The 26,502-nt window shown below is 43.1% G+C and overlaps 1 protein-coding gene across 1 annotated transcript in view; it reads left to right on the top strand.

Moving 5' to 3' along the window:
• The window catches only part of zcchc14 (zinc finger, CCHC domain containing 14), a 112,418-nt gene that overhangs the window by 71,200 nt on the left and 14,716 nt on the right, over window positions 1–26,502 (top strand). Inside the window, exons 10-11 of the mRNA XM_048546614.2 lie at window positions 10,559–10,683; window positions 16,544–16,687. Coding sequence (XP_048402571.1) covers window positions 10,559–10,683; window positions 16,544–16,687 — 269 coding nt within the window. The remainder of the gene's footprint in view (window positions 1–10,558; window positions 10,684–16,543; window positions 16,688–26,502) is intronic.

Genomic DNA, 26,502 nt, shown 5'->3' with positions numbered 1-26,502 from the left:
ACTTCGTCTCCAGATGGACTGTGTGATGCCATTCTGACTGACACTGTAGCGGGCAGATTAATGGGGGCAAGGTCAAGTATATTTTTCCCTCTTGTTGGTTCTCTCACCATCTGCCACAGACCTCATCTAACAGCTATGTCCTTTTGGACCGAACCAGATTGATCAGTAGTGTTTGCTGCCAAGGCAGAGGATATTGAAATCCCTCATCCAGTGTATTTTGCTCCCTTGTCACCCCCCAATGCTTCCTTCAAGTGTTGTTCAACATGGCAGAATACCGATTCATCACCCAAGGAAGGGCCATATCTGATAATCAGTAGGTGGTTTCTTTGCGTATGTTTAATCTGAACTATGAGACTTCATGCGATCCAAAGTCTATCTTGAGGTATCCTGGGGAAACTCTGTCTTGATTCTGTACTACTGACCTGCCACCTCTGCTGGATCTGTCCTGCTGGTGGGACTGTACGTAGCTGAGGATGGTAATGGTGGTGTCTGAAAAATTGTCTGTCAAGTATGATTCCATAAGTAACACTCTGTCAGGCTGTTAATTGTCTAGTCTGTATGTGTGGCACAATCACTGTTTTGAATCATATCAAAATTTTCCCAGTTTGGTAAATCTGAGTCACAGTGAGGCACTCTGGACCATCGGAAACAGCATTGTACTCAAAGATAATCTACAACCACATGGCCTGTCATGTCCCCACTTTACCATTGCTATTAAATAAGAGTTTTAATTCAGTGAAGAGTCCAAGAGGGCATGCTAGGAGCAGCAAAAGGCACATCTAAAAAATGAGGTCTCAACCTGGTGAATCTACAACACAGGATTACTTGCATCCCAAGCAACATAAGCAACAGGCAATAGGGCTAAGTGATCTCACAAACAACCGACCAGATCTAGGCTCTGCAGTTCTGCCACATCCAGTTGTGAATAGTGGATAATAATTTAATAACTTACTGGATGAGCTGCCTCCAAAAATATTCAATGACAGAAGAGACCAGCCTTAGTGCAAAAGACAAGGTTGAAAAATTTGCAAGCGTTTGCAGCTAGAAATGAACAATCATTCATCTATCTCATCTTCCTCATCAGCATCACAGATACTAGCCCTCAGTCAATTTGATTCACTCCAAATGATACCAAGAAACAGCTGAAGGCACTGGACACTGCAAAGGCAGAGAGTTTTGACATAATTCTGGCAGTAGCACTCAAGACTTGTGCTCCAGAACTATATGTGCCACTAGTCAAGCTGTTCTAGTCCAAGTAAAACACTGGCATCTACTGGGCAATGTGGGATATTCATCATCAATGTTTTGTCAACAGAACTGGTCAATTATCACACCTCATACTCTATGCTGTCCAATGCCTAATCTCAACAATCAAACTACCAGAATTCCGTCAAAGCTCCTTAGACAGCATTTTTCAAGCCAATGACACTGCAGTCTAGAAGGACAAATGCAGTAGATACACGAGGAAAATTACCTGTAAAATTCCCTTCCAAGCAACTCACCACCCTGATTCTGAAATCTGTTGCTGTTGCTTTAGTGTTGCTAGGTCAAAATCCTAAAATTCACTCCCTTGTGGTAGTGTGTGTTTATCTACATAAGCTGGGCTCAAGCAGTTACCAACACCTTCTCAAGGGCTTATGGGGATGGACAGTAAATGTTAGACCAAACACCAACCCCATCATATGATAAATAATAAAAAAAAATGCAGTGAGGTCACTCACTACATCCATATCCAAGGAATTAAGTTTTTTAAAGAACTGGTGAAAATGTCAAAAACTCTATCAAGCAGCGCATAACAGTAGACACCAAAAAAACTGCTGATGCTGGTAACACGAAAGGCAAACAGGAGGCTAGAAGAACACCGGAAGCCAAGCAGCATCTGGAGGAAAGGAGAAGTCAATGTTTCGGGTATTACCCTTTTTCAGGACTGGATGTGGAGTAGAGGGAGTTGCATATAAAGAGGGGGTGGGGGAGTAATGGATTGGTGGTGATAGGGGGACACCGTGGTAGGTACAATCTGGTTAGTCAGTGGGAGGGATGAATCCGATTGGAAGCTGGAAGGGAGGGTTGGTGGGTGGAATGGAAGGGAGGAAGTGTGGCTGGGAAGGGAGGCAGGGGAGTAATTGGGAAGATTATTTGAAATTAGAGAACTCACTGTTGAGCCCTCTGGGCTGTGTCCAGGTGGAAGATAAGGTGTTGTTCTTTAAATTTGCATTTTGACTTGCTGCAACACTTCACACAACAATAACCTGCTCACTGATGCTCCATTTGGGTTCCACTAGGCCCACTCAGGTCCTGACTTCATTGTAACAATGATCAAAGCATAGACTGAATAGTTAAGCTGGCAAAAAGGAAAGGGTAATTGCCTTTGACATCAGGGCAGGAATTGATTGAGTGTGGCACGAAGGAGCCCTAGAAAAATGGAGTCACTGACAATTCAGAAATTTCACTCCTAGTTAAAGTACAAAGGAAGATGATTGTGGTTGTTGGAGGTCAAACATCCCAGTTCTAGAACATAACTCCAAGGAACTCCTGAAATGGTGTCCTCAGCCCAGGCATCTTCAGTTGCTAAATCAGTAATTTTCCCTCCCTCATCAGGTCAGAGGTGGAGATGCTTGTTGATTGTGCCACGTTCACCACTTACGACTCCTCAAATCCAACAATACTCCCATGTCTAAAGGCAATAAGATGTAGGCAACCTTCAGGCTTGGGCTAATAAGTAGCAAGTAGCATTTATGCCATACCAGAGCCAGGCAATGATTATCTTCAACAAGAGGAACTCTAATCATTATCCTTTGGCAGAAAAGGGCATTGTCTCACTGAATCCTCCACTAGCAACATTTTGGGTGTTACCACTGATCAGAAACTGAACAGGACTAATGATGTAAGTATATGTCTCCAAAAACAGATCAAAGGCTGGAAATTTAGCCCTGAGTAACTCACCTACAGACAATTCAAAACCTGTCTACCATCTATAAGACACAAGTGTGATGAAATATTCTCCATTTGTCTGGATAAGTGCAGCTACAAGAACATTCAAGAAGCTCAATACCACTCAGTATAAACTGGCCATTTGTGTGGCAACCCTTCTAGCACCTTTAGTATTCACTGTCTCTGCCACTGTTGCACAGTGGTAGCAATGTACCATCTTCAGGATGCACTGCAGATATTCACTAAAGCTGGTCTGGAAGACCCTTCCAAACCTGCGATCTCTACCACTTGGAAGACAAGGGCAACAGATGGGTGGGAATACTTACACCAGCAAATTTTCCTCCCAACTCTCCACCATCCTGACTTGGAACTATGTTGTCATTTCTTCATTGATGCCAAGTCAAAATCCTGCAATCCCCTCTGTCTAACAGCACTCTGACTGTATACATCTCATGTTTGCAGCAGATCAAAAAAGCAACTCGCCACCACCTTGTCAAGGGCATTCAGGAATGGGCGATAAATGTTCTAGTCCATGAGATCCAAATCTTGTGAAATAGTTTTAAAAATACATTTCTCAATGATGTCTTATCAAACACCTTTTGAAAATCTAGACACATTCTACTGATACCTGCTTATCTAACCTGCTTGTTACATCCTTAAACTTGTAACACACTTTTCTTACAAGCCCCCATTATTTCTTAATGACTTTATGGCTGTACAAAAAAATCTGTGTGTTGTTGTACACCAGTCACTGAAAATTGACAGGCAGATGCAGCCACATTTGGGAAGGCAAATGGTAGATCAGCCTTCTTTGCAAGAGGATTTGAGTTTGGAAATAGGGATGTCTTACTGCAGTTATACAAGGCCTTGGTGAGAACACACCTGGATTGTTGCATGCAATTTTGATTTCCCAACCTAAGAAAGGCTGTGCTTGCCTTAGAGGGAGTGCAGCAGAAGTTCACTAGATTGATGCCAGCAAAGTAGACCTGAGCTATGACGAGAGATTGGTTTGACTAAACCTGTCTTCACTCGAGTTTAGAAGGACGATAGTAGATTTGGTTGAAACATATAAAATTCTAATGGCTGGACGGACTAGATGCAGGTTGGGGAGTCCAGAACCATGGATTCTTAGGATTTGGGGCGAGACATTCGGATTGGGATGAGGAAAGGTTTCCTCATGCAAAGGGTGGTGAACCTGTGGAATTCCCTACCACAGAAGACTGGGAAGGCCAAGTAATTGAATATATTCAACGGATTTTTTTTTGATTTTTGAAAGCATCAAAGGCAGAAAATTGGAACATGGCATTGAGGTGGTGTATCGATCATGTTGAATGGTGGAGCGGGCTTGAAGAACCGAATTATCTACTCCTGCTCCTAGTTTCTACATTTCTTGATTTGTACTGTGTCCTACAGTGTAGCTACTGCTACTATTTCCATTAGTGACATATTTCCCTTGCTATTATTGAAATAGGTTCTACAAGTATTAGAATAGAAAAAGAGTAACAAAAGCAAGTATTGAGAAAAAGGAAGAGTATTTGGGGAATTAATAGTTGAAAACTAAAGGAAGGGTGGAGGCTTTGAACAGGTAATTTGTATGACTTCACAGTAGAAAATGCAGAAAACTTCTCAAAGATATTAGAAGATCAAGAGATGGTAAAAAGTGATGAACTTAAAATAATCATTATCACCAGGGAAAGAGTAGTAGAAAATGTATTAAACCTAGAGGCTAACAAGCGTGCAGGACTGGATGGGCCACATCCTAGGGTCTTAAAAGATATGTGCCACATGATAGTATGTGCATTGGTTTTCACCTTCTAAAATTAAAAAAAATCCCTTTGATTCTGGAATGGTCCCAGTGAATTGGAAAATAGTTAATGTGACACCTTTATTCAACAAAGGAGGGAGGTGGGAACTAGGAAACTATAGTTTAGCTGAGCATTTGTCACAGGAAAGGTGCTACAATTCATTATTAAGTGGGTTTTGCAGAATACTTCATAAAACATGATTTGATAAGGTAGAGCCAACTTGTTTGGTGAAAGAACGTCATGTTTAACTAATCTGAGTTTTTTTTTGGTTAGGCAAATCCATGATGGGTAGATGTGATGTATTTGACACCTTACCAAATAGCTTTTGGATGTCCACTTCAAAAGCTGCAGCAAAAGATAAGAGAGCACAATGCAGGGCTTAATATACTAGCACAAGTTAAGGATTTGTTAGTTAACAGGAAACTTTAGGGATAAATGGGTCTTTTCACACATGTTTCCAGCGGGGTGCCAGAGGGATCAGTACTAGACCTTCAGCTATTTACAATCCATGTCAGTGATTTGGATGAGGGGACAGAACGGATTGCAACTAAATTTACTAATGACATCAAGGTAGAAATAAAAGTTATTTGTCAAGAGGCATTGGAAAGTCTGCAAAGCAACATAAACAGATTAAGTATGTTGTCAGAACTTTGGCAGATGGAGGACAATGTGGGTAAATGTGAACTTATCAAATTGGCAGAAGAATGAAAAAAATGATGTATTGTTTAAATGGAGAAAAATTGCAGTCTTGGTGGTACACAACGATCTGGGTGTCCAAGTATATGAATTAGTTTGCAGGTACAGTATGTGATTAGAAAGGCTAATGGGAGATCGTCATTTACTGCAAGGGGAATGGAATATCATAGTAGGGAAGTTTTACTGCGTCACTGTGTTGGTGAGACTACTGCAGAATTATGTACAGTTTTGGTTTAGAAGATTCAGTGAACATATTCCTGGGATGAAAGAGTTATTTTACAAAGAAAGATTAGAGGTTCAGTCTATACAGGCTGGCGTTTGGAAGAATGAAAGATGATCTTATTGATACAATGTGACCATCAGGGGACTGGGACAGGTGGATATCTAAAAGTTGTTTCCTCTTGTGGTAGGGATGAAAGTGAGGGATGCAGTTTAAGGATTAAACATGATCTTTCTAGGACCGAGGTGTGGAGAGTTTATTTTCTCTCAAAAGATTATTTAAGAGTGGTGAATTCTTAGCCTCAGAAGATGTGAAGGCTGGGTTTTCAAATGTATTCAAGGCTGAGTTAAATAATTTTTTGCTAGACAAGAGAATTGAGCGTTGAGAACCAAAAGAACCGCGGATGCTGTAAGTCAGGGACAAAAACAAAGTTGCTGGGACAGCTCAGCAGGTCTAGCAGTATTTGTGGAGGAGAAAAAAGGAGTTAACGTTTCGGGTCTGGTGACCCTTTCTCAGAACTGATGGTGGCTGAGAAAATGTCAGTTTACATGCAGAAAATGGGAGGTGGGTGGGATAGGGAGTAAACGATAGGATATAGCCCAAAGAGAGAAAAAGACAGTTGGACAGACAAATGAGTTGCTAACAATCAGGCTGGGAGGGTGAATAGTTGTTAATGGGGACTGTTTGTGTGTAGTGGCAGATTATGTGGTAACAAAAGGGTTATGAGATACAGACAAAAAATGGAGACAAAGCACAAACAGGTCAATCGTGATATTATTAAATGGTGGAGCAGGTTCAAAGGGCCATATAGTCTACTCTTGCGCCTAAGTCCTATGTTCTTATTTTTAGTCTCCATCCAAACTGATTCTGAGCCATGATTATTTCTGATTCCTTTGCTAATCACACCTTTATTTACGGATGTATCCCACTTTTGTTTTCCTCTTCTCTCTATCCTTCTAAATTGCCAAATATATTTTTAATTAAAAGATGATGAACACAGCAGGTCAAGAAGCATCAGAGGAGCAGGAAAGCTAACTTTATGGGCCTAGACCCTTCAGATTCTACAGCATCTGCAGTTCCTACTATCTCTAATACATTTCTAATTATTCAGTTGTCAGCTCTGCTTGCTTTGTAATTTATAAAATTGATTTTACCAAGTTAACCAAAATAATGTCCCGAGAAACACTTCTCAGTTACCTTTGATTTGCAAAGATAAACTGTTTTCCCTTCTATTACCTTAATTTAGAATCTTTATTTCCTTCCTAACACTGCAGGCATAGACCTAAATCCCATAACTCTTACAGAGCAATTAAAACTGAGTGTTGTCTTTGCTTCCAATTTGTAAGAAACATTTGTGGTTATGTGAGAAGGCATTGTGTTTCATTTTTCCTTGTATTTTTGAATATCTTGGAAGGAAGTATTAATTGTAAATATAGAATTGTATAGTGTGTAATCTATACAAAACTTAGTTTTTAATGAAAACTGTATTTCTATGTGGATGTCATGTAAGTTTTTATTCAAGAAAGCAAAGTGTGAAGTTGGATGAACACAGCAGGCCAAGCAGCATCTCAGGAGCACAGAAGCTGACGTTTCGGGCCTAAAGCCTTCATTCACAGAGGGGGATGGGGAGAGGGTTCTGGAATAAATAGGGAGAGAGGGTGAGGTGGACCGAAGATGGAGAGAAAAGAAGATAGGTGGAGAGGAGAGTATAGCTGGGGAGGTAGGGAGGGGAGAGGTCAGTCCAGGGAAGACAGACAGGTCAAGGAGGCGGGGTGAGGTAGTAGGTAGGAAATGGAGGTACGGCTTGAGCTGGGAGGAAGGAATGGGTGAGAGGAAGGACAGGTTAGGGAAGCTGAGACAGACTGGGCTGGTTTTGGGATGCAGTGGGGGGAGGGAACGAACTGGGCTGGTTTTGTGATGCAGTGGGGGAGGGGAGATTTTGAAGCTTGTGAAGGCCACATTGATACCATTGGGCTGCAGGGTTCCCAAGCGGATTATGAGTTGCTGTTCCTGCAACCTTTGGGTGGCATCATTGTGACACTGCAGGAGGCCCATGATGGACATGTCATCTGAGGAATGGGAGTGGGAGTTGAAATGGTCCGCAACTGGGAGGTGCAGATGTTTATTGCGAACCGAGCGGAGGTGTTATGCAAAGCGGTCCCCAAGCCTCCGCTTGGTTTCCCCAATGTAGAAAAAGCCACACCGGGTACAATGGATACAGTATACCACATTGGCAGATGTGCAGGTGAACATCTGCTTAATATGGAAAGTTAATATGGCTTCCTTTACATTGGGGAAACCAAGCGGAGGCTTGGGGACTGCTTTGCATAACACCTCCGATCGGTTCACAATAAACAGCTGCACCTCCCAGTCGCGAACCATTTTGACTCCCCCTCCCATTCCTCAGATGACATGTCCATCATGGGCCTCCTGCAGTGCCACAATGATGCCACCCGAAGGTTGCAAGAACAGCAACTCATAATCCGCTTGGGAACCCTGCAGCCCACTGGTATCAATGTGGTCTTCACAAGCTTCAAAATCTCCCCTCCCCCACTGCATCACAAAACCAGCCCAGTTCGTTCCCTCCCCCCACTGCATCCCAAAACCAGCCCAGCCTGTCTCCGCTTCCCTAACCTGTCCTTCCCCTCACCCATCCGTTCCTCCCACCTCAAGCTGCACCTCCATTTCCTACCTACTACCTCATCCTGCCTCCTTGACCTGTCCGTCTTCCCTGGACTGACCTATCCCCTCCCTACCTCCCCACCTATACTCTCCACCTATCTTCTTTTCTCTCCATCTTCGGTCCACCTCCCCCTCGCTCCCTATTTATTCCCCATCCCCCTCTGTGATGAAGGGTCTAGGCCCGAAACGTCGGCTTTTGTGCTCCTGAGATGCTGCTTGGCCTGCTGTGTTCATCCAGCTTCACACATTGTTATCTTGGATTCTCCAGCATCTGCAGTTCCCATTATCACTAAGTATTTATTCATGCTGGTTTCCTTTTGCATCTCAAAGTGCTATAACTTTCAGAATATATTAAGTCTGAAAATATGACATATTTCCAAAGCTACAAGCATACTATCTGACCATTAGGCAGCCACCTCTCAAACGACAGTGAATAGTCGCCCTAAAGTTGCAAATGATTTAAGAACAGCCATTTTTAAAAAAAACATGTCTAAGTAATCCTGGTCAGGAAATATGAAAGAAAGGCATGTGAAATACACAGTTCAAATTATAATTGAATTAAGAGTAGCAATCTAGTATTGGACAGGATTTTAAACTCTGCCCTGTGTAATCAGAAGCTCTTAACAACCATCCTGCACTACATATTCCAAAAATATTTGTGGTGTTGTTGTCCCCAGAATAACAGTTAAAAATACGAAGTTTTTGCAGTTAGAATAACATGGTGGTTCCAAAGCTTTGTGCAACCTTCTGCACTCTGCGTTAGCAGGCAAGAGGTTCGGGCGTACATTTTTCTGCATTGAGTCTCTGAGCACATTTGTTTTGAGAGAATCCACGGTAGATATTTCATCCTTCCTCAAAGTGAGAAAAGAGAATTACAGAATTAATTATTCTCATTTGGAGTTTGCTATAAGCAGTACAGTATTGCAAATCTGAAGGTGTTTTTAATGGTAACAACATTAACCTCTATGCTTGCAGCAGTACTTTCATTTTCAGGGAACAGACATTGAATTGGCAGAAAAATTACACGTGCAAACACTTGAGCAGCTGCTTTTAAGCCATGAGTTTTGACTTTGACCCACAATTAGCTTGGTGGCAACAGAGCAAGGGTGCTGCTTTTTTGGAGGGAACATGGAAGGCTGTGTTTTCTCACATCCGGCTGAAGTTAATAATAGAATATGGTCAACATTTTTTGCTTCTATTTTCTTGACCATATCTTGCCATTGAGAGCATAAACTGCCTGATTATTGGAAGGTGGACCTTCAGCACTATGTTGCACTCAGGGAGCAGAGGGAAGTTTTCAAGGCTTATTGGGCTGGAAAGGGTGCCGTAGCAGTAGGTATTGATCTTGCAAAGGAAAGTTTAAGATACCTTTTGTGGAAAAGAATAGAATGATTGGGGACTGAGTAGGGTGATGACATTGCAAGGGTTGGTGTAAGGGAGAGATTAGAGCGCCACTGAAGATGAGGATTTGGACAGATCATTTAATTTCTGCGCATTGTAAAACAGTTAAAATAGATCCACTGATTGTGTGGAAATATACTTGCTTACTATACTCAATAGTCCTCCTTTCCACTTAACTGACAGGTTCCCTACTGTGGAACACCTGACACCCAGAGTTAAGTTTAAAATAATGCCTAATTCTGATAGACTAGCTATAATATTGAAATGACCAAACTGCTTTCTGAGAGGGCTATTGAAACCCACCTACTACTACCATTAAATTTAATTCCAGATTTTCTTCACATGACAACAGATTCAAACCTACCAGTTTTTGGGTTTAAAATTCCCCTAGTTTCTGGTGGCCATATCTTCCGTTACATATGGGACTGTTTGTACAAGTCAAAAGATAGAAAACTGCTACTTCATTCTGTACCTCTGGCACTGCCATTTACTCTATATTGTGCTAGGAGAAATGTGCCTCTGAGTTGGCTCGTGAAAGTAACCTCTTTGCAGCAGTGACAATATTGCTTCATTTGACTTGCTTTTGCTGTTGAATTTTTTGACTGATACTGGTGGCAATACAGTCAACATAACTAGAGAATAATTTGTCTCTATAAATCTTCAGCTTGGTGAAGGCGCATGATAAAAGAACATCATAAAAGAAGTACAAATTTCTCAACAGATGCAGAACTTTAAATTAAATTAAATTAAATTAAATAGAAAATTTTGAACTTTCTGGTCAACAATTTTTCCAGTTGAGAAGTTTAACATTTCTGTTTTTCAGGGAGAAGTCTGAGAAAAGAAATATCAACATGGGTCAGTCACCTGTTTCCAGTGCTGGTATTGCACGGGTCACGCCAACAAGTCATTTTGGTCCCATTCACTCGATCCGCTGTATTCCTAATGCAGGTACTTATCAAAAAGTCCAAATTAAATATCTGCATTCCACAATCTATAATCTATAAACAAAAATATAAAGCTTTGACAAACATCAGTGTTGACTGCCTCCTGCCTTCACTACTTTTGTGTTTCTTCAGATTCTATATACTTGCTGGTTGACTGTTTATTTTGAGGAGAATAAACAGTATTATGGTGACAGAAGTGGAAATTGGCATGTGTTGGTTGAAATAGTGGGCAGTGCTCACCTAATCTCTGCAATTCTTTCCACTGCAAAATCTGATCTATTTCCTTTTGGGGATGGTGTTGACAGGGGATAACTTTGGGTCTCCTACTCAACATTGAAAACCGACATTGGGCCTCTCTAATGTGTAAATTGAGAGCTTAATGTCTCCTGAGAAATTAGTTGACAGTGAACAGGGCAGGTATTGCGATTTGGGCCATGATCAGGGTTGTGGTTCTTCTTGAAATAAGTATATGCCTTTCATTTCAGTACAAAGGATAGCAGCAGCAGTCTTATTGTAGCTGCCACATTACTGCTGTTCACAGTAGACTGTCTATGAAATCCTGAAGTCATTTGAAATCCTGTTTTCTCCTATGTCTCCTTTATCCGTTAATCCAGGAAATTTCTAATTTAGTGTCTCCTGTCAACAAATCTAAATGATTTACGAATAGATTGAAAATAAAGGTAGACACAGCGTTGTTCCAGAGACATACCACATCCAATTCTAATCAAGATCTTAACTGGTTGTTCACAAGTATGCTGGAAATACTGGAAATCTGAATTAAAATGTTGGACACACTCCAGCTGTCAGGCAACATGAATGGAGAGAGTTAACATTTCAGGTCAGAGCTGGAAAAAGTAAGAAGTGTAATAGGTTTAAGCAAATGAAAGAGGAAAGGAGGGAAAAGAATTAAAGGAATGGAGAATGGAAAATACTCAGAGGCAACATCCTTTCCACATATACTTCGTCAAGATCATTCAGGATCTTGTATGCATCAATCGAGTTACCCTCACTGTAACTTGATTGGTGGAAAGATGCCCAACCAATCCAAACAATCCTCAAATAACAACCCATATATTCCAGGTGTGAATCTGATCAATATTCTTCAAACTGCAACCAATACATTTACATCCTTCCTTAAATTAGAACAGCAAAACTGTACACAGTACTTAAGATGTGGTCTCATCAATGCCCTGTGTAACGGATCAGAACATCCTTACTTTTGAGTTCAGCTCTTCTTTAAAAAAGAGGGTACCCATCAACAGTCATGCTTATGTGCTGTACCTGCATACTAACTTTGAGATTCATGCTCCAGAGCACCAAAATTTCTCTGCATCTTAGAATTCTGTAGTTGTTATCTAGCAACAAGTAATACTCTGCTTTGTCATTCTTCCTGTCAAAGTGCATAATTTTACTTTTCCCAATTATATTCCACCTGCCAGATGTTTGCCTCTCACTTACGTATCTATAACCACATGCAATTTCCATATGTCTTTCCCACGTCATATTTCCCATGACATGTGTAAAATTACCATGCCTTAAGTCCTCTCATCTAAGTTAGTGATTTAAATTGTCAAAAGTTAACAGTTCAGCATGACCCATGCAGGACTCCCCCGATAATACCCTTCCAATTAGACAAAGAACCCATCATGTACTTTGTTTTCTGCTAACCAGCCAATCTTCTGTCCATGTTGATATGTTATTCATTTTCATGTTCTGCATTAATGTTTTTAAGTGGCACCTTTTCAATTGACTTCTGGAAAACCAAGTACTTTACATCCATTATAATAAAATGTGAGGCTGGATGAACACAGCAGGCCAAGCAGCATCTCAGGAGCACAAAAGCTGACGTTTCGGGCCTAGACCCTTCATCAGAGAGGGGGATGGGGGGAGGGAACTGGAATAAATAGGGAGAGAGGGGGAGGCGGACCGAAGATGGAGAGCAAAGAAGATAGGTGGAGAGGGTGTAGGTGGGGAGGTAGGGAGGGGATAGGTCAGTCCAGGGAAGACGGACAGGTCAAGGAGGTGGGATGAGGTTAGTAGGTAGCTGGGGGTGCGGCTGGGGGTGGGAGGAAGGGATGGGTGAGAGGAAGAACCGGAACGTCAGCTTTTGTGCTCCTGAGATGCTGCTTGGCCTGCTGTGTTCATCCAGCCTCACATTTTATTATCTTGGAATCTCCAGCATCTGCAGTTCCCATTATCTCTGATACCACTTTACATCCATTCCTCTGTTCATAGTACATGTTACTTTTCCAAAGAACTCAAATAAATTAGCTAATGATTTGCCTTTGATGAAACCATGCTGACCCGTCCCATTATTGTTAACTTTTTCTTATAAGTTCACACGTTAATTTCTAATACTTTTAACAGCTACTCCTTGACAATGCCACGTTTACTGCCTGTAGTTTCTTGTTCTCCATTACTTCTAGTCCAATAGAGCATTCCTGAATCTAGGCAATTTGGGAGAATTAACACTAATGTATCTACTACCTCATCAACAACCACTTTTAAGATCTGAGAATGATGTCCATCATGACCTGGGGACTTGTCAGTCCACAATTCCATCTGTTTGCTCAGGACCGCTTCCTTTTGATTATAATTTTTCAAAGTTTCTCTCTTCCTTCAGCCTCCTAATTTAAAGCTGTTGCTCTAATGTATTGTGTATCCTCTGAAATGAAGAAAGAGACAAAATATTTATACATTTCATCTGACATTTCCTTTATTAATTACTATCAACTCACCATTCCCACTCTCCAGAGGACTAATCCCTGCTTTATTTACACTTTTCCTTTTCAGATACCTGCAGAAACTCTTGCTATCTATTAATACATTTCTAGCTACCTCTAACACTTAAATTTCTCCCTCCTGAATTACCTTTTAGTCTCTCTCTGCCATTCTCTATATTCCGCCCAATCATCTGGCCTTTAACATTCCCTTTAGAAGTTTTCTTTATATACTTATTTTGCATATTCCAAAATATCCCTTTATATTTACTTATATAAGTCCTTCTACACACTTAAGGTTTCAAATTTAATCTCCGTCTACTTAAAGCTGGAGCTGCTAGACCCCTTTAACACTGGGCTTCCCTCTCTCTGTGCCAAATCATCCAGATTCAAGTCCCACCTGCCATAGATGTGTTGGAATTTGTCCGAACAGTTTAACTGAACAATAATTATGACCGTTGTGGCCAATGTTAATGTCCCTACTTCTGGGCCACAAGGTAGAAGTCCCACTTCAGGATGTGGTGTCACATCCGAACAAGCTTTTTTTTGAAACTGCTGGAGCCGCATATTCTCTACCCCTGCTGCAGAGCTACTTCAATGCCTCTGTTTTTTCTGTCCCGGTTATACTTGTTATTGCAGTGATTTGTGCACAAGACTAGTTTCCTAACAAACATTTTACTTTCACTTCGTCTTAACGCAGTTACCTTTAGTGGATTCTACTTTTGATCCAGTAACTTCCTGGATTTCTTCCTACAAAGTCTTTACCATATTTCTGAATTTTGTATGGCAAATCATAAAATCATATAGTGCAGAAAAGGCCATTTGGTCCATTGAATCCGCACTGACAATAGCTACTATTAAGGGTGTGATAATCCCAATTTCATGCTTGTATCCCATATCCTTGAATGTTCTAATATTTCAAGTGCCCATTCAAATATTTTTTAAAGGTTGTAAGATTTCCACCCTCCACCACCTTCCCAGGCAGTTCATTTCCAATTCCTATCATCCTATGAGTGAAAATGTTTCTTCTTCTCAAATCTTCTTTGAATCACTTTCCCCTTACCCTACAACACCTATGTCCTCTTGTGATTGACCCCTTAATCAAGGAGAACAGTTGCTCCTTCTTGGGCTAATCTCTTGGCCAATATCCATAATCTGCTGATTGATGCCCCTAGCAAATGTCCACTAGTAGGTCATAACTGACTGTCCCTTTTTAATGTTCCTAACTTACTCTCCCAGTAAGAATTCCTTTTGGCAGTTATCTTCCTGACAGATGCTGTCCCCTGTCTTGCTAATGGCTGATGTTACCTTCTGGTTATTATGAATTTGACATGCAGGCTAATGCAAAAGTCTCAGTAATGTGCTTTCTTTCTTATACCCTTCTTTGAGGCAACTGTGCAAAATTTTTAACAAACTTTGGGTGCCTGTGCCCACACCTCTTGGTGGTGCGACCTCTGTCTGGGGCACCTAATTTCAGAGGAAAGTCTGCTGGTGTCCTGAAAATGGACTGAATAGCAGAGATAATGGTAGGCCTTCTTTGGAAGATTTATCATGGGTTTCTCGCTGGCTCCCCAGCTGGGAGCAAAGATCCCCATAGCTAATGGAAGATTCTCTTTCTCACAACAGATTCCTGAAACTTCCCCACAATTTACATTAACCTGACAGATCTGAAATATTGTAGCCTGCCTTGTCTTTCATGCAATCTTATTTTAAGTACTGGCCACACTGCAAACAGTCTTTCTCCACTGTGTTCTATTTTCCCATGGTCCATCTGTCTGTTCATAGAGAGATCAGTCAGTATTTTGATATTGTCTGACTGTGTCATTTTGAATCTTCCTTATGCATGTATCCAAGATGTTTGCATAAACTCTGTTTTCATCTGATGCCAAAATATGTGAACCTGTATAAGATCTTGAATGGTTCAAGCTGAACAAGGCTGTTTTTAGATTCTGAGATAATGGGAACTGCAGATGCTGGAGAATTCCAAGATAATAAAATGTGAGGCTGGATGAACACAGCAGGCCAAGCAGCATCTCAGGAGCACAAAAGCTGACGTTTCGGGCCTAGACCCTTCATCAGAGAGGGGAATGGGGAGAGGGAACTGGAATAAATAGGGAGAGAGGGGGAGGTGGACCGAAGATGGAGAGTAAAGAAGATAGGTGGAGAGAGGAAAAGGTGGGGAGGGAGGGAGGGGATGTCCGTCTTCCCTGGACTGACCTATCCCCTCCCTACCTCCCCACCTATACTCTCCTCTCCACCTATCTTCTTTACTCTCCATCTTCAGTCCGCCTCCCCCTCTCTCCCTATTTATTCCAGTTCCCTCTCCCCATCCCCCTCTCTGATGAAGGGTCTAGGCCCGAAACGTCAGCTTTTGTGCTCCTGAGATGCTGCTTGGCCTGCTGTTTTTAGATTCTTGCAGGTTTACCCCCACACCACCTTTTGTGTTCAAAGGTGTTCCATTGGCTATTTTCTAGTCTAATTAGAATTTGCATATTTAAGCAGGATTGAAAAATATGACATGGTCCTCTATTATCTCTGTTGCATGCTATCTTTCTAATTTGTTTCCATGGGTTTGGATGCCTGCCTAATGACATCCACTTGAATTTTGCTATCTTTGTTCCAGGATCAATTCAGTATCCCATGTTCTCTGAGCACACTTAATTTTTCATCATTAGCTTGTTTTTAAAGTATATACTTGCTGTTTATGACAAACAACTGTACATACATCTGAGCAAAAATATGATTATTTTGAAAGTAGTTACTTCGCTATGAAGCCTAAATATCTTCAAGTTGGTATATAAATACTAGTTTTTTTTTAAATAATGGGGGTGGGGCAGTAAAAGAACATGGCTCACATTTTAGTAAATTTTGCTGCATGCAGAATAAAAACAAATAACTTCTTTACCTATGCATTTCATTTTTGTTTTGAGTTGCTAATTTACCGTAAAATGTAAAGTGGTTTATTTTTTAACTACCTCTATCTAATGAAAATGCATTTCATAATGTGTATTTTTTCTGCTCCTACACAAATGGCCAATACAGTTGAATAATTCCGTAAAACAAAACCGTAGCTGGATTTCTTTTTGTTATGTCTTTTAAACGCTAGAGTATTTTGATGACTGATTGTTTTCTGTTTACTAACAGAACTCAGAGTGGAGGTAGAACAGCACAATCGCATGGGAACTAAAGATAGTGGATCTTCCTCTGAATATTCCAGTTCACCGTCAAGTCCAGTAGGAATCCAGGGAAGGGAGGAGAGTTCAGACAGTGCAGACGAAAATGACCGACGTAAGTTTTAAGAATTTGATGAGGGTATGACGTGTCAGCAGATTAAAATGACGGACATGGTTTTCTGGAACTTGATAAGGGGAAAGAGATGACTGCTTTAGTTAGTTTACTACTGATAATTTGACAGATACTATTTTGTTTTGCATTTTCATTTTTATTCAACAAATAGTGTTAGATTGAATAATGTATGGAAAATCGGTGGCATTTATAATTAATTTTAATATCCTGTGTGTTGGATGTTGATGACTAAACAGACAACTTCTTGGAAATTTTCTGGTAATTTTTAATTTGTGGTTAATGTGAGAAATATCATTGTATTTTAGCAAAGTCACACTACTTATTTCTGAATGCCATTGTCTTTATTCTTAGATGGACGGGGCTCCACTCACAAAAATGTTGTCTCTTGCATGTTGAGATATTCATGAGATTTAAATAATGCACAGATGTAAACGTAATCTTGAAGACTAGCCAAAATATTTAGTGAACTTTATTTTTGTAAACTCAACTGTGGTAACTGGTCTCAGCCAGGCAAGCAGAGACATGCTATTGTTAACATCAATGCTATGGGTTAGGGAGGAGAAAATCCACTAAACTTCCGACATATAATTGCATTATATGAGGAGATAAAGTTATGTGGCGTTCAATTCCATTGTTACATGGCTTCCCAACATTCACTGTAGACTTCTAAAGAACCACTGGACCTGGTCCTGTGGAACATCTACAGGAATCAAAACTCTAGGAGAAATGAAAAAAACTGGAAACAAATATTAAAATGTATAAAAAGTGCTTTCACCAATTTTCAGCATAATTTTATGATCTAAATGATTAACTTGTATTATGGCATTCCATACTCACCTTTATCCAAATGGATTGTCTCATAAAGGCTGTTGAAACCAAATTGTGACAAAAAAACTTATTTTAGTTTGCAAAGATATTAATTTTTTTAATCCTTTCCTCGTCAAATTGGTTATGTGAAGATCAAAAATGGTTTGCAATGGATATAACCACGATTATCAGAAGAACAGTTTATGGGCAAAATCATAAAAAGAAGACAACTTAAATAATTAAAGTGATAGTTCCTACTCAGGAATTCATTGACACGTTCATGTCAGTCTGTTCTTGCATTGTAAAGAATGTAATAATGCAGATTTAAAATGTTTTAGAAATTCTAATATTTCTAGCTCTAGATGTTTCAGTAGAAAAATGTTTGACCTGATTCTAGCAATGCATCATATAGAATGCTTGAATTATTTTGAATTAGATCAGCTAAGGTAAGAATGGGGCATAGTCATAGCCTCTGTTTCTCTCAACTAGAGGGGTAAGATCAAAAAGAGTTTCAATTCTTAGAAATATATTAGATACATGAACATCATAGCATGTAGTTGGCAAATTTTTGCTGTGTATATCCTAAGATGGTATGAATCACAGCTCTAGTGAACAACAAGTGTTGAATGTAGTCAATGTTTAACCTGTGGCAGTTAAGAAACTGATCTACCTTGGCCAAGGAAGACACCATCCGTGCACCCAGTTTGTCCAGCCCTGTTGGACATGCTCTCTCATTCTCCTAAACACTCTAGCATAAACAAGAAAATGACAGAGCAATTAAACAACTACTTTAGCATTCTCTTCACAGAAGTCACAAATCACTTTCTAGAAATGCAACAGAAGTTAGGGTCAATAGGAAGGAGGAATTGAAGGAAATTATTTCAGAGATAATAGGAACTGCAGATGCTGAAGAATCTGAGATAACAAGTTGTAGAGCTGGATAAACACAACAGGCCAAGTAGCATCAGAGGAGCAAGAAGGCTGATGTTTCGGGCCTAGACCCTTCTTCAGAATTTCAGAAGGCCCGAAACGTCAGCCTTCCTGCTCCTCTGATGCTGCTTGGCCTGCTGTGTTCATCCAGCTCTACACCTTGTTATCTCTGAAGGAAATTGTTACTGGTTTTTAGAACAAGTGCTGGAGAAATTATTGTGACTGAAAGCTGATAACTGCCCAGGGCTTGATATGTTGAGGGCTCTAAAGGAGGTGAGCGTGGACTTAGTGGCTGTGTTATTTGTCCTCTACAAAATGCTGTAGATCCTGAAATAGTGCCAGCATATTGGAGGATGGAAAATGTAACCCTGTTGTTAAAAAGGATGGAGAAAGAAAACGGGGAATTATTAACTGGTTGGCCTAACATCAGCAATGGGGAAAATGCCGCTGATAACAGAATATTTGGGAAAATACCAATGGTATTACACAATGTCGACGTGGATTTATGAAAGGAAAATAGTATTTGATAAACCCACCAGGATTCTTAGAAGATGTAGATAGTAGAATGGATGAGGAAGAAGACTGTCCATGTGGTGTGTTGGGACTTTCAGAAAACTTTTGATAAAATCCCACATAAGAGATTAGTGTCTAAAATCAAAGCATATGGGATTGATAGTAATACACTGACATGGATTGAGAACTGGCTAGCAGACAGAAAATAGAGAATAGGAATGAATATGCAGTTTTCCAAAATAGAAGGTGATTGTTGGAGCATCACAGGGATTACTGCTTGGGCACAATATATATCAGTGATTTGGATTAAGGAATAAAATGTGGTTTTTCCAGGTTTGTTGATTATGCAATGCTAAGTGGGATTGAGTGATGAGGAGAATGTAATGAAACTTATAGCGATTTAGGCAAATTGAGAGTGATCAGACAAGTGTCTGCTAGATGCAGTAGAATGTGGATAATTGTTACAATGTCCACTTTAGGAGGAAAAGCAAAATTATTTAAATTGTGATAGATTGAGAAATGTCGATTTACAAAGGCATCAGGGTGTCTTATACACTATTCACTGAAAATGAGCATGTAGGCACAGCAAGCAGTTAGGAAGGCAAATGGTTCGTTGACCTTCATAGCAAGAGGGTTTGAATACAGAAGTAAAGAAATGTTACTGCAACTGAATGGGGCCTTGGTGAGACCACACCTCAATAACTCTGCAGTTTTGGTCTCCTTAACTAAGAAAAGGTGTACTTTCTGTCAGGGGAGTGGATCAAAGGTTCACCAGGCTGATTCCTGGGATGGCAGTTTTGTCATATAAGAAGAGATTAGGTTGACCAGCTGGGAGAATGGGCAAAGTAGCAGCAGATGGAATACAGTGTGGAAAAGTGTGTGGTTATGCTCTTTGCTAGGAAGAATAGAGACATCAAATATTTTCTAAATGGGGAAAGGCTTCAGAAATCTGAAGCACAAAGGGACTTAGGAGTCCAAGTTCTGGATTCTCTTAAGATTAATATGCAGGTTCATTTGGCAGTTAGGAAGGCAAATACAATGTTAGCATTCATTTTGAGCGGACTAGAATACAACAGCAGGGATGTACTGCTGAGGCTCTGCATAAGACTCTAGTCAGACTGCATTTGTAATAGTCTGAGCACTTTTATGTTCTGTATCTAAGGAAGGATATGCTGACCTTGGAGGGGTTTGAGAGGAGCTTTACAAGAATGATCCCAGGGATGAAGGGCTTATCATATGAGAAGCAGTTGAGAATTCTGGGTCTGTATTTGATGAAGTTTAGAAAGATAGGTTTTGTCATTGAAACTTAGATTATCTGGACCTCTCAGTATTCTCTGAGTGGATGTGGAGAAGATGTTTCCACTAGTAGAAAAAATAAGACCTGAGGATGCAGCCTTGGAGTGAAGGGAAGACCTTTAGAACTGAAATGAGGAGGAATTTCTTCAGCCAGAGAGTGGTAAATTTGTGGAACTAATTGCTGCAGAAGGTTGTAGAGGCCAAGACATTGAATTTGTTTAAAACAGAGATTGACTGATCGACTGATTCTTGACTATTAAAGGGATCAAAGGTTACCAGGAGAAGGCAGGAGAATGGGGTTGAGAAATATACCAGCCATGATTTGAATGGCAGAGCAGATTCAGTAGACTGAGTGGCCGAATTCTGCTTCTCTGTCTTATAATCCTATGGTAATCACTGGAGTTTAAGAGACTGAGCAGGGATCTCATTGAAACTTGTCACATTCTAATAATTGGACAAACTGAATGCAGGGATGATAGCTTCCCTGGTTATGGGCTCAAGAACAAAGGATCCTCTGAATATGCAAAGACCTTTCAGAATGAGATGAGACATTCTTTCATTTGGAAAGTAGTGAACCCGTGTAATTCTGTCCCGTAGAAGGCTGTGGAGGCCAAGTCAATGAATATATTTAAGAAAAATATAGATATTTATATCGCCTAAAGGTGTTGAGAGGTTTAAAAGAGAACAGGAGTATGGCATTGAGATAGACGATCAGTCATGATCGTGTTGAATGGTTGAGTCAGCTGGATGGATTAAATGGCCTACTCCTGTTCCTTCTTTAAAATGTTTTTATGCTATTAAGCTACTTCAGTATTGTTGCACCTTCAAAAATCCAGGAAAATGTTGAGTATTTTATTATTGTGTTGATTCTTCAGAATTTAGGCAGGGATCAGAGTTGAGTTATTTATTGCAGTATTAATCTCTTCTACTATGGTAGCTACACTGTGCGGATAACCGCCAAATTTTGTTTGGTACTGCTACTCAGAATGTTTTCCAGGTTTGAAGTATACATGCAGATTATTAATGTTGTCATTAACTGTCTGTAGTAGTTGATTTCTATTAATTTTAACCAGCTAGTTTTTTCATTGAGCTCCATTGGCCTTGGCATTGATTGGACTCCTTGGAGTCATTCTCCATGAACTCCTACCTTGAAGTCAAGGGTAATCATCTCTTCTTTGTCACCAGTGCTTATAGATAACACCCCTGAACAGGTTGATGACAGGGTATTAGACATCTCTGGAGTGGGTGGGACATGAACCCAGGCCTCCTGGTTAAGAGTAGGGATACTACTACTGTACCAGAGGAGTCCCCACCACCAGCTGCTAAATCCATTCCCGGATAAAGGCTTAACAAGAAGCCAAAGAGTTAAGGAAGAATCCAAATTAAGTGTTAGCCAGCTGGTTACTGGTGAGTAGGTGTCACAGTGCCTTTCTATCACTTAATAAATGATAGGGAGGATGGGAGAGTTTTGGTGGTTATCGTGGTTATTTGCTTGGTGATCTTGTTCTTTATAGATGACACCTCTCGGGTCAATTTTCATTTTGTGGCAGTAACTAATTCTACTTAGCAGGCAGTTATCACTACAGTTTGGATGCCCTCAAGGCCCATGCCCTTCACTGGATTTACCTCCTCTTCAACGTAAGATGCAGTGTATCTAATCAGCTGGTCACTGGAATCTGTGATTTAGGAATGTTGCAAGGAGACCAAATGGAACTACCTGCTTGATATATTGACTCAAGATGCTTGCAAACATTTCAGACATCTCTTTTACACCTCTGCAGTTGTTGAACATGTGATGTGGAACTGTATCCTATTAGTTTTGCCTGATGTCTACTGCCGTTCTCAACTGGATATGGGTTGACTGGAGAGATTTGTTGCAATTTATTTGCTGTAAAACAGCTTCCCTTGGGCAACAGCCTGCTAAATGTCAAAGATTCGCAGTGTGGAAGCGGACCATTTGGCCCATCATGTCCACACCGACCCTCCAAAGAGCATCCCACCCCCTACACTACCTCTATAACTCTGCATTTTCCTCGTGACCTGTTCAACTGACATACACGTTTTTGGACTGTGGGAGGAAACCAGAACACCTGAGGAAACCCACGCAGACACAGGGGGAATGTGCGAACAGCACACAGGCAATTGCCTGTGACTGGAATCGAACCCAGGCCCCCTGGTGCTGCGAGGCAACAGTAGTAACCACTGAGCCACCGTGCCTCTCGTTCTGTGTACTTCCACAAGTGAGAACAGTTCCTCCCCTTACCCAAACCTGTCATGATTTTGAAATCTTCTATGAAATCTCAGTTTAACTTGCTTCTTTCCAAGGAAAACATTACCAACTTGTCCTCATAAATGAAGTTCCTTATTTCTAGAACCAATTTTGTAAGCCTCTTCTGCACTCTGCGGTATATTTATAATGTTTCTATAGTGAGATATCTAGAACTGTACACAACAATGCTCCAGCTGAGGTCTAACAAGTGTCTTATATAAGTTTAGTATAACCTCTTTCATACTGTATTTTCCTATTAATATAGCCAAGGATACTTTATGTTTTATTAAATGCTGTCTCCAGCTTTCCTGCTACCTTCAATCACCCTGATCTGTGCCCACGTACAACAGATCTCACTGCTCATGTTCCCACTTTAGTATCATATCCCATATTTAGTCTTTCCATGTTCTGTCTACCAACATGCATCCCTGCACACTTCTCTGCATCAAACTTCATCTACTCCCTGAGATAATGGGAACTGCAGATGCTGGAGATTCCAAGATAATAAAATGTGAGGCTGGATGAACACAGCAGGCCAAGCAGCATCTCAGGAGCACAAAAGCTGACGTTTCGGGCCTAGACCCTTCATCAGAGAGGGGGATGGGGAGAGGGAACTGGAATAAATAGGGAGAGAGGGGGAGGCGGACCGAAGATGGAGAGTAAAGAAGATAGGTGGAGAGGGTGTAGGTGGGGAGGTAGGGAGGGGATAGGTCAGTCCAGGGAAGACGGACAGGTCAGGGAGGTGGGATGAGGTTAGTAGGTAGCTGGGGGTGCGGCTTGGGGTGGGAGGAAGGGATGGGTGAGAGGAAGAACCGGTTAGGGAGGCAGAGACAGGTTGGACTGGTTTTGGGATGCAGTGGGTGGGGGGGAAGAGCTGGGCTGGTTGTGTGGTGCAGTGGGGGGAGGGGATGAACTGGGCTGGTTTAGGGATGCAGTGGGGGAAGGGCAGATTTTGAAACTGGTGAAGTCCACATTGATACCATATGGCTGCAGGGTTCCCAGGCGGAATATGAGTTGCTGTTCCTGCAACCTTCGGGTGGCATCATTGTGGCAGTGCAGGAGGCCCATGATGGACATGTCATCAAGAGAATGGGAGGGGGAGTGGAAATGGTTTGCGACTGGGAGGTGCAGTAGTTTGTTGCGAACTGAGCGGAGGTGTTCTGCAAAGCGGTCCCCAAGCCTCCGCTTGGTTTCCCCAATGTAGAGGAAGCCGCACCGGGTACAGTGGATGCAGTATACCACATTGGCAGATGTGCAGGTGAACCTCTGCTTAATGTGGAATGTCATCTTGGGGCCTGGGATGGGGGTGAGGGAGGAGGTGTGGGGACAAGTGTAGCATTTCCTGCGGTTGCAGGGGAAGGTGCCGGGTGTGGTGGGGTTGGAGGGCAGTGTGGAGCGAACAAGGGAGTCACGGAGAGAGTGGTCTCTCCGGAAAGCAGACAGGGGAGGGGATGGAAAAATGTCTTGGGTGGTGGGGTCGGATTGTAAATGGCGGAAGTGTCGGAGGATAATGCGTTGTATCCGGAGGTTGGTAGGGTGGTGTGTGAGAACGAGGGGGATCCTCTTGGGGCGGTTGTGGCGGGGGCGGGGTTTGAGGGATGTGTCGCGGGAGATGCGGGAGACGCGGTCAAGGGCGTTCTCAATCACCGTGGGGGGAAAGTTGCGGTCCTTAAAGAACTTGGACATCTGGGATGTGCGGGAGTGGAATGTCTTATCGTGGGAGCAGATGCGGCGGAGGCGGAGGAATTGGGAATAGGGGATGGAATTTTTGCAGGAGGGTGGGTGGGAGGAGGTGTATTCTAGGTAGCTGTGGGAGTCGGTGTGCTTGAAATGGACATCAGTTACAAGCTGGTTGCCTGAGATGGAGACTGAGAGGTCCAGGAAGGTGAGGGATGTGCTGGAGATGGCCCAGGTGAACTGAAGGTTGGGGTGGAAGGTGTTGGTGAAGTGGATGAACTGTTCGAGCTCCTCTGGGGAGCAAGAGGCGGCGCCGATACAGTCATCAATGTACCGGAGGAAGAGGTGTGGTTTGGGGCCTGTGTAGGTGCGGAAGATGGACTGTTCCACGTAACCTACAAAGAGGCAGGCATAGCTGGGGCCCATGCGGGTGCCCATGGCCACCCCCTTGGTCTGTAGGAAGTGGGAGGAGTCAAAAGAGAAGTTGTTGAGTGTGAGGACGAGTTCCGCTAGGCGGATGAGAGTGTCGGTGGAGGGGGCCTGGTCGGGCCTGCGGGACAGGAAGAAGCGGCGGGCCTTGAGGCCATCTCCATGCGGAATGCAGGTGTACAGGGACTGGACGTCCATGGTGAATATGAGGTGTTGGGGGCCAGGGAATTGGAAGTCCTGGAGGAGGTGGAGGGCGTGGGTGGTGTCACGGACATAGGTGGGGAGTTCCTGGACCAAAGGGGAGAAAATGGAGTCCAGATAGGTGGAGATGAGTTCGGTGGGGCAGGAGCAGGCTGAGACGATGGGTCGACCGGGGCAGGCAGGTTTGTGGATTTTGGGAAGGAGATAGAAACGGGCCGTGCGGGGTTGGGGAACAATGAGGTTGGAGGCTGTGGGTGGGAGGTCCCCTGAGGTGATGAGGTCATGAATGGTGTTGGAGATGATGGTTTGGTGCTCGGGTGTGGGGTCATGATCGAGGAGGCGGTAGGAGGTGGTGTCGGAGAGTTGGCGTCTGGCCTCGGCGATGTAGAGGTCAGTACGCCATACTACCACTGCGCCACCCTTGTCTGCGGGTTTGATGGTGAGGTTGGGGTTGGAGCGGAGGGAGCGGAGGGCTGCCCGTTCTGCGGGGGAGAGGTTGGAGTGGGTGAGAGGGGTGGAGAGGTTGAGGCGGTTGATGTCTCGACGGCAGTTGGAGATGAAGAGGTCGAGGGAGGGTACGAGGCCTGGGGGTGGTGTCCAGGAGGAGGACTTGTGTTGGAAGCGGGTGAAGGGGTCAGTGGAAGGAGGGTTGGGTTCCCGGTTGAAGAAGTAGGCGTGGAGGCGAAGACGGCGGAAAAACTGCTCTATGTCCGACCGTGACTGGTATTCGTTGATGTGTGGTTGTAGGGGGACAAAGGTGAGCCCCTTGCTCAGGACTGACCGTTCGTCCTCAGTCAGTGGGAGGTCTGGGGGGATGGTGAAGATTCGGCAGGGCTCAGTGTGGCTGTCTTCTCTGGGGTTGCAGGCTGTGGAGGTTGTGGGCGGAGCGATGATGTCGTCGGCCGTGGGCGGGGTGTCGTCGGCCGTGGGCGGGGTTCCGTCGGCCGTGGGCGGGGTTCCGTCGGCCGTGGGCCGTGGGCGGGGTTCCGTCGGCGTCGGCCGTGGGCGGGGTTCCGTCGGCGTCGGCCGTGGGCGGGGTTGCGTCGGCGGTGGGAGGATCGGGGTGGGCGGCAGCAGCTAGGTGAGGGTGGTGTGTGGGCTGTAGTACCTGGACGTGGAGGTGGTGACTGCAGCAGCGGTTCCGGAAGTTCTGTGGCCGGCGGAGGCGGATGTGACGTCATCGGTGGGGTCTCCGGCCGTGTCCTCATGGTCAATGGCGGCGGGTGCGTGGTGGGGGAGGGGCAGGGACAGAGTCGGGATTTGGGAGGCGCAGGAATCCTCTGGTGGGTGGCAGGGGCCAGTGAGTTGGTTGTACTTACGATTTTTGGTGTCCAGTGAAGCTGAGTGGAACTGGGTGTTCAGTCTGTGGATCCTGCGGAGGATAAAAAACAGCAGGGGTCCTGTGCAGGTCTGGGAGAGGGAGGCTCTGAGCTGGGGCAGGCTGGATTGCAGTGTGTGGAGGTGCCGGCGCATGGCTGCGAGTGTCTGTTTCAGGACTCGCAGGGAGAACCGCTTCTGAAGGGTCTGAATGTTCTGGGTGTAGAGGTGGTCACGGTTGGGGCCAAATTGGGAAGGCTGAAATGTGGACTGTAGTCCCTTTGGGATGATCTGGTTCCGTAGACAGGTGCTGAGAAAGGTGATGTGGCTGTGGTACCTGGTTTGCTTCAGGACATGG

The sequence above is a fragment of the Stegostoma tigrinum genome, chromosome 16 (assembly GCF_030684315.1).
Source record: "Stegostoma tigrinum isolate sSteTig4 chromosome 16, sSteTig4.hap1, whole genome shotgun sequence".
NCBI lineage: Eukaryota > Metazoa > Chordata > Chondrichthyes > Orectolobiformes > Stegostomatidae > Stegostoma > Stegostoma tigrinum.
This window is presented reverse-complemented; position numbering and strand designations above follow the sequence as displayed.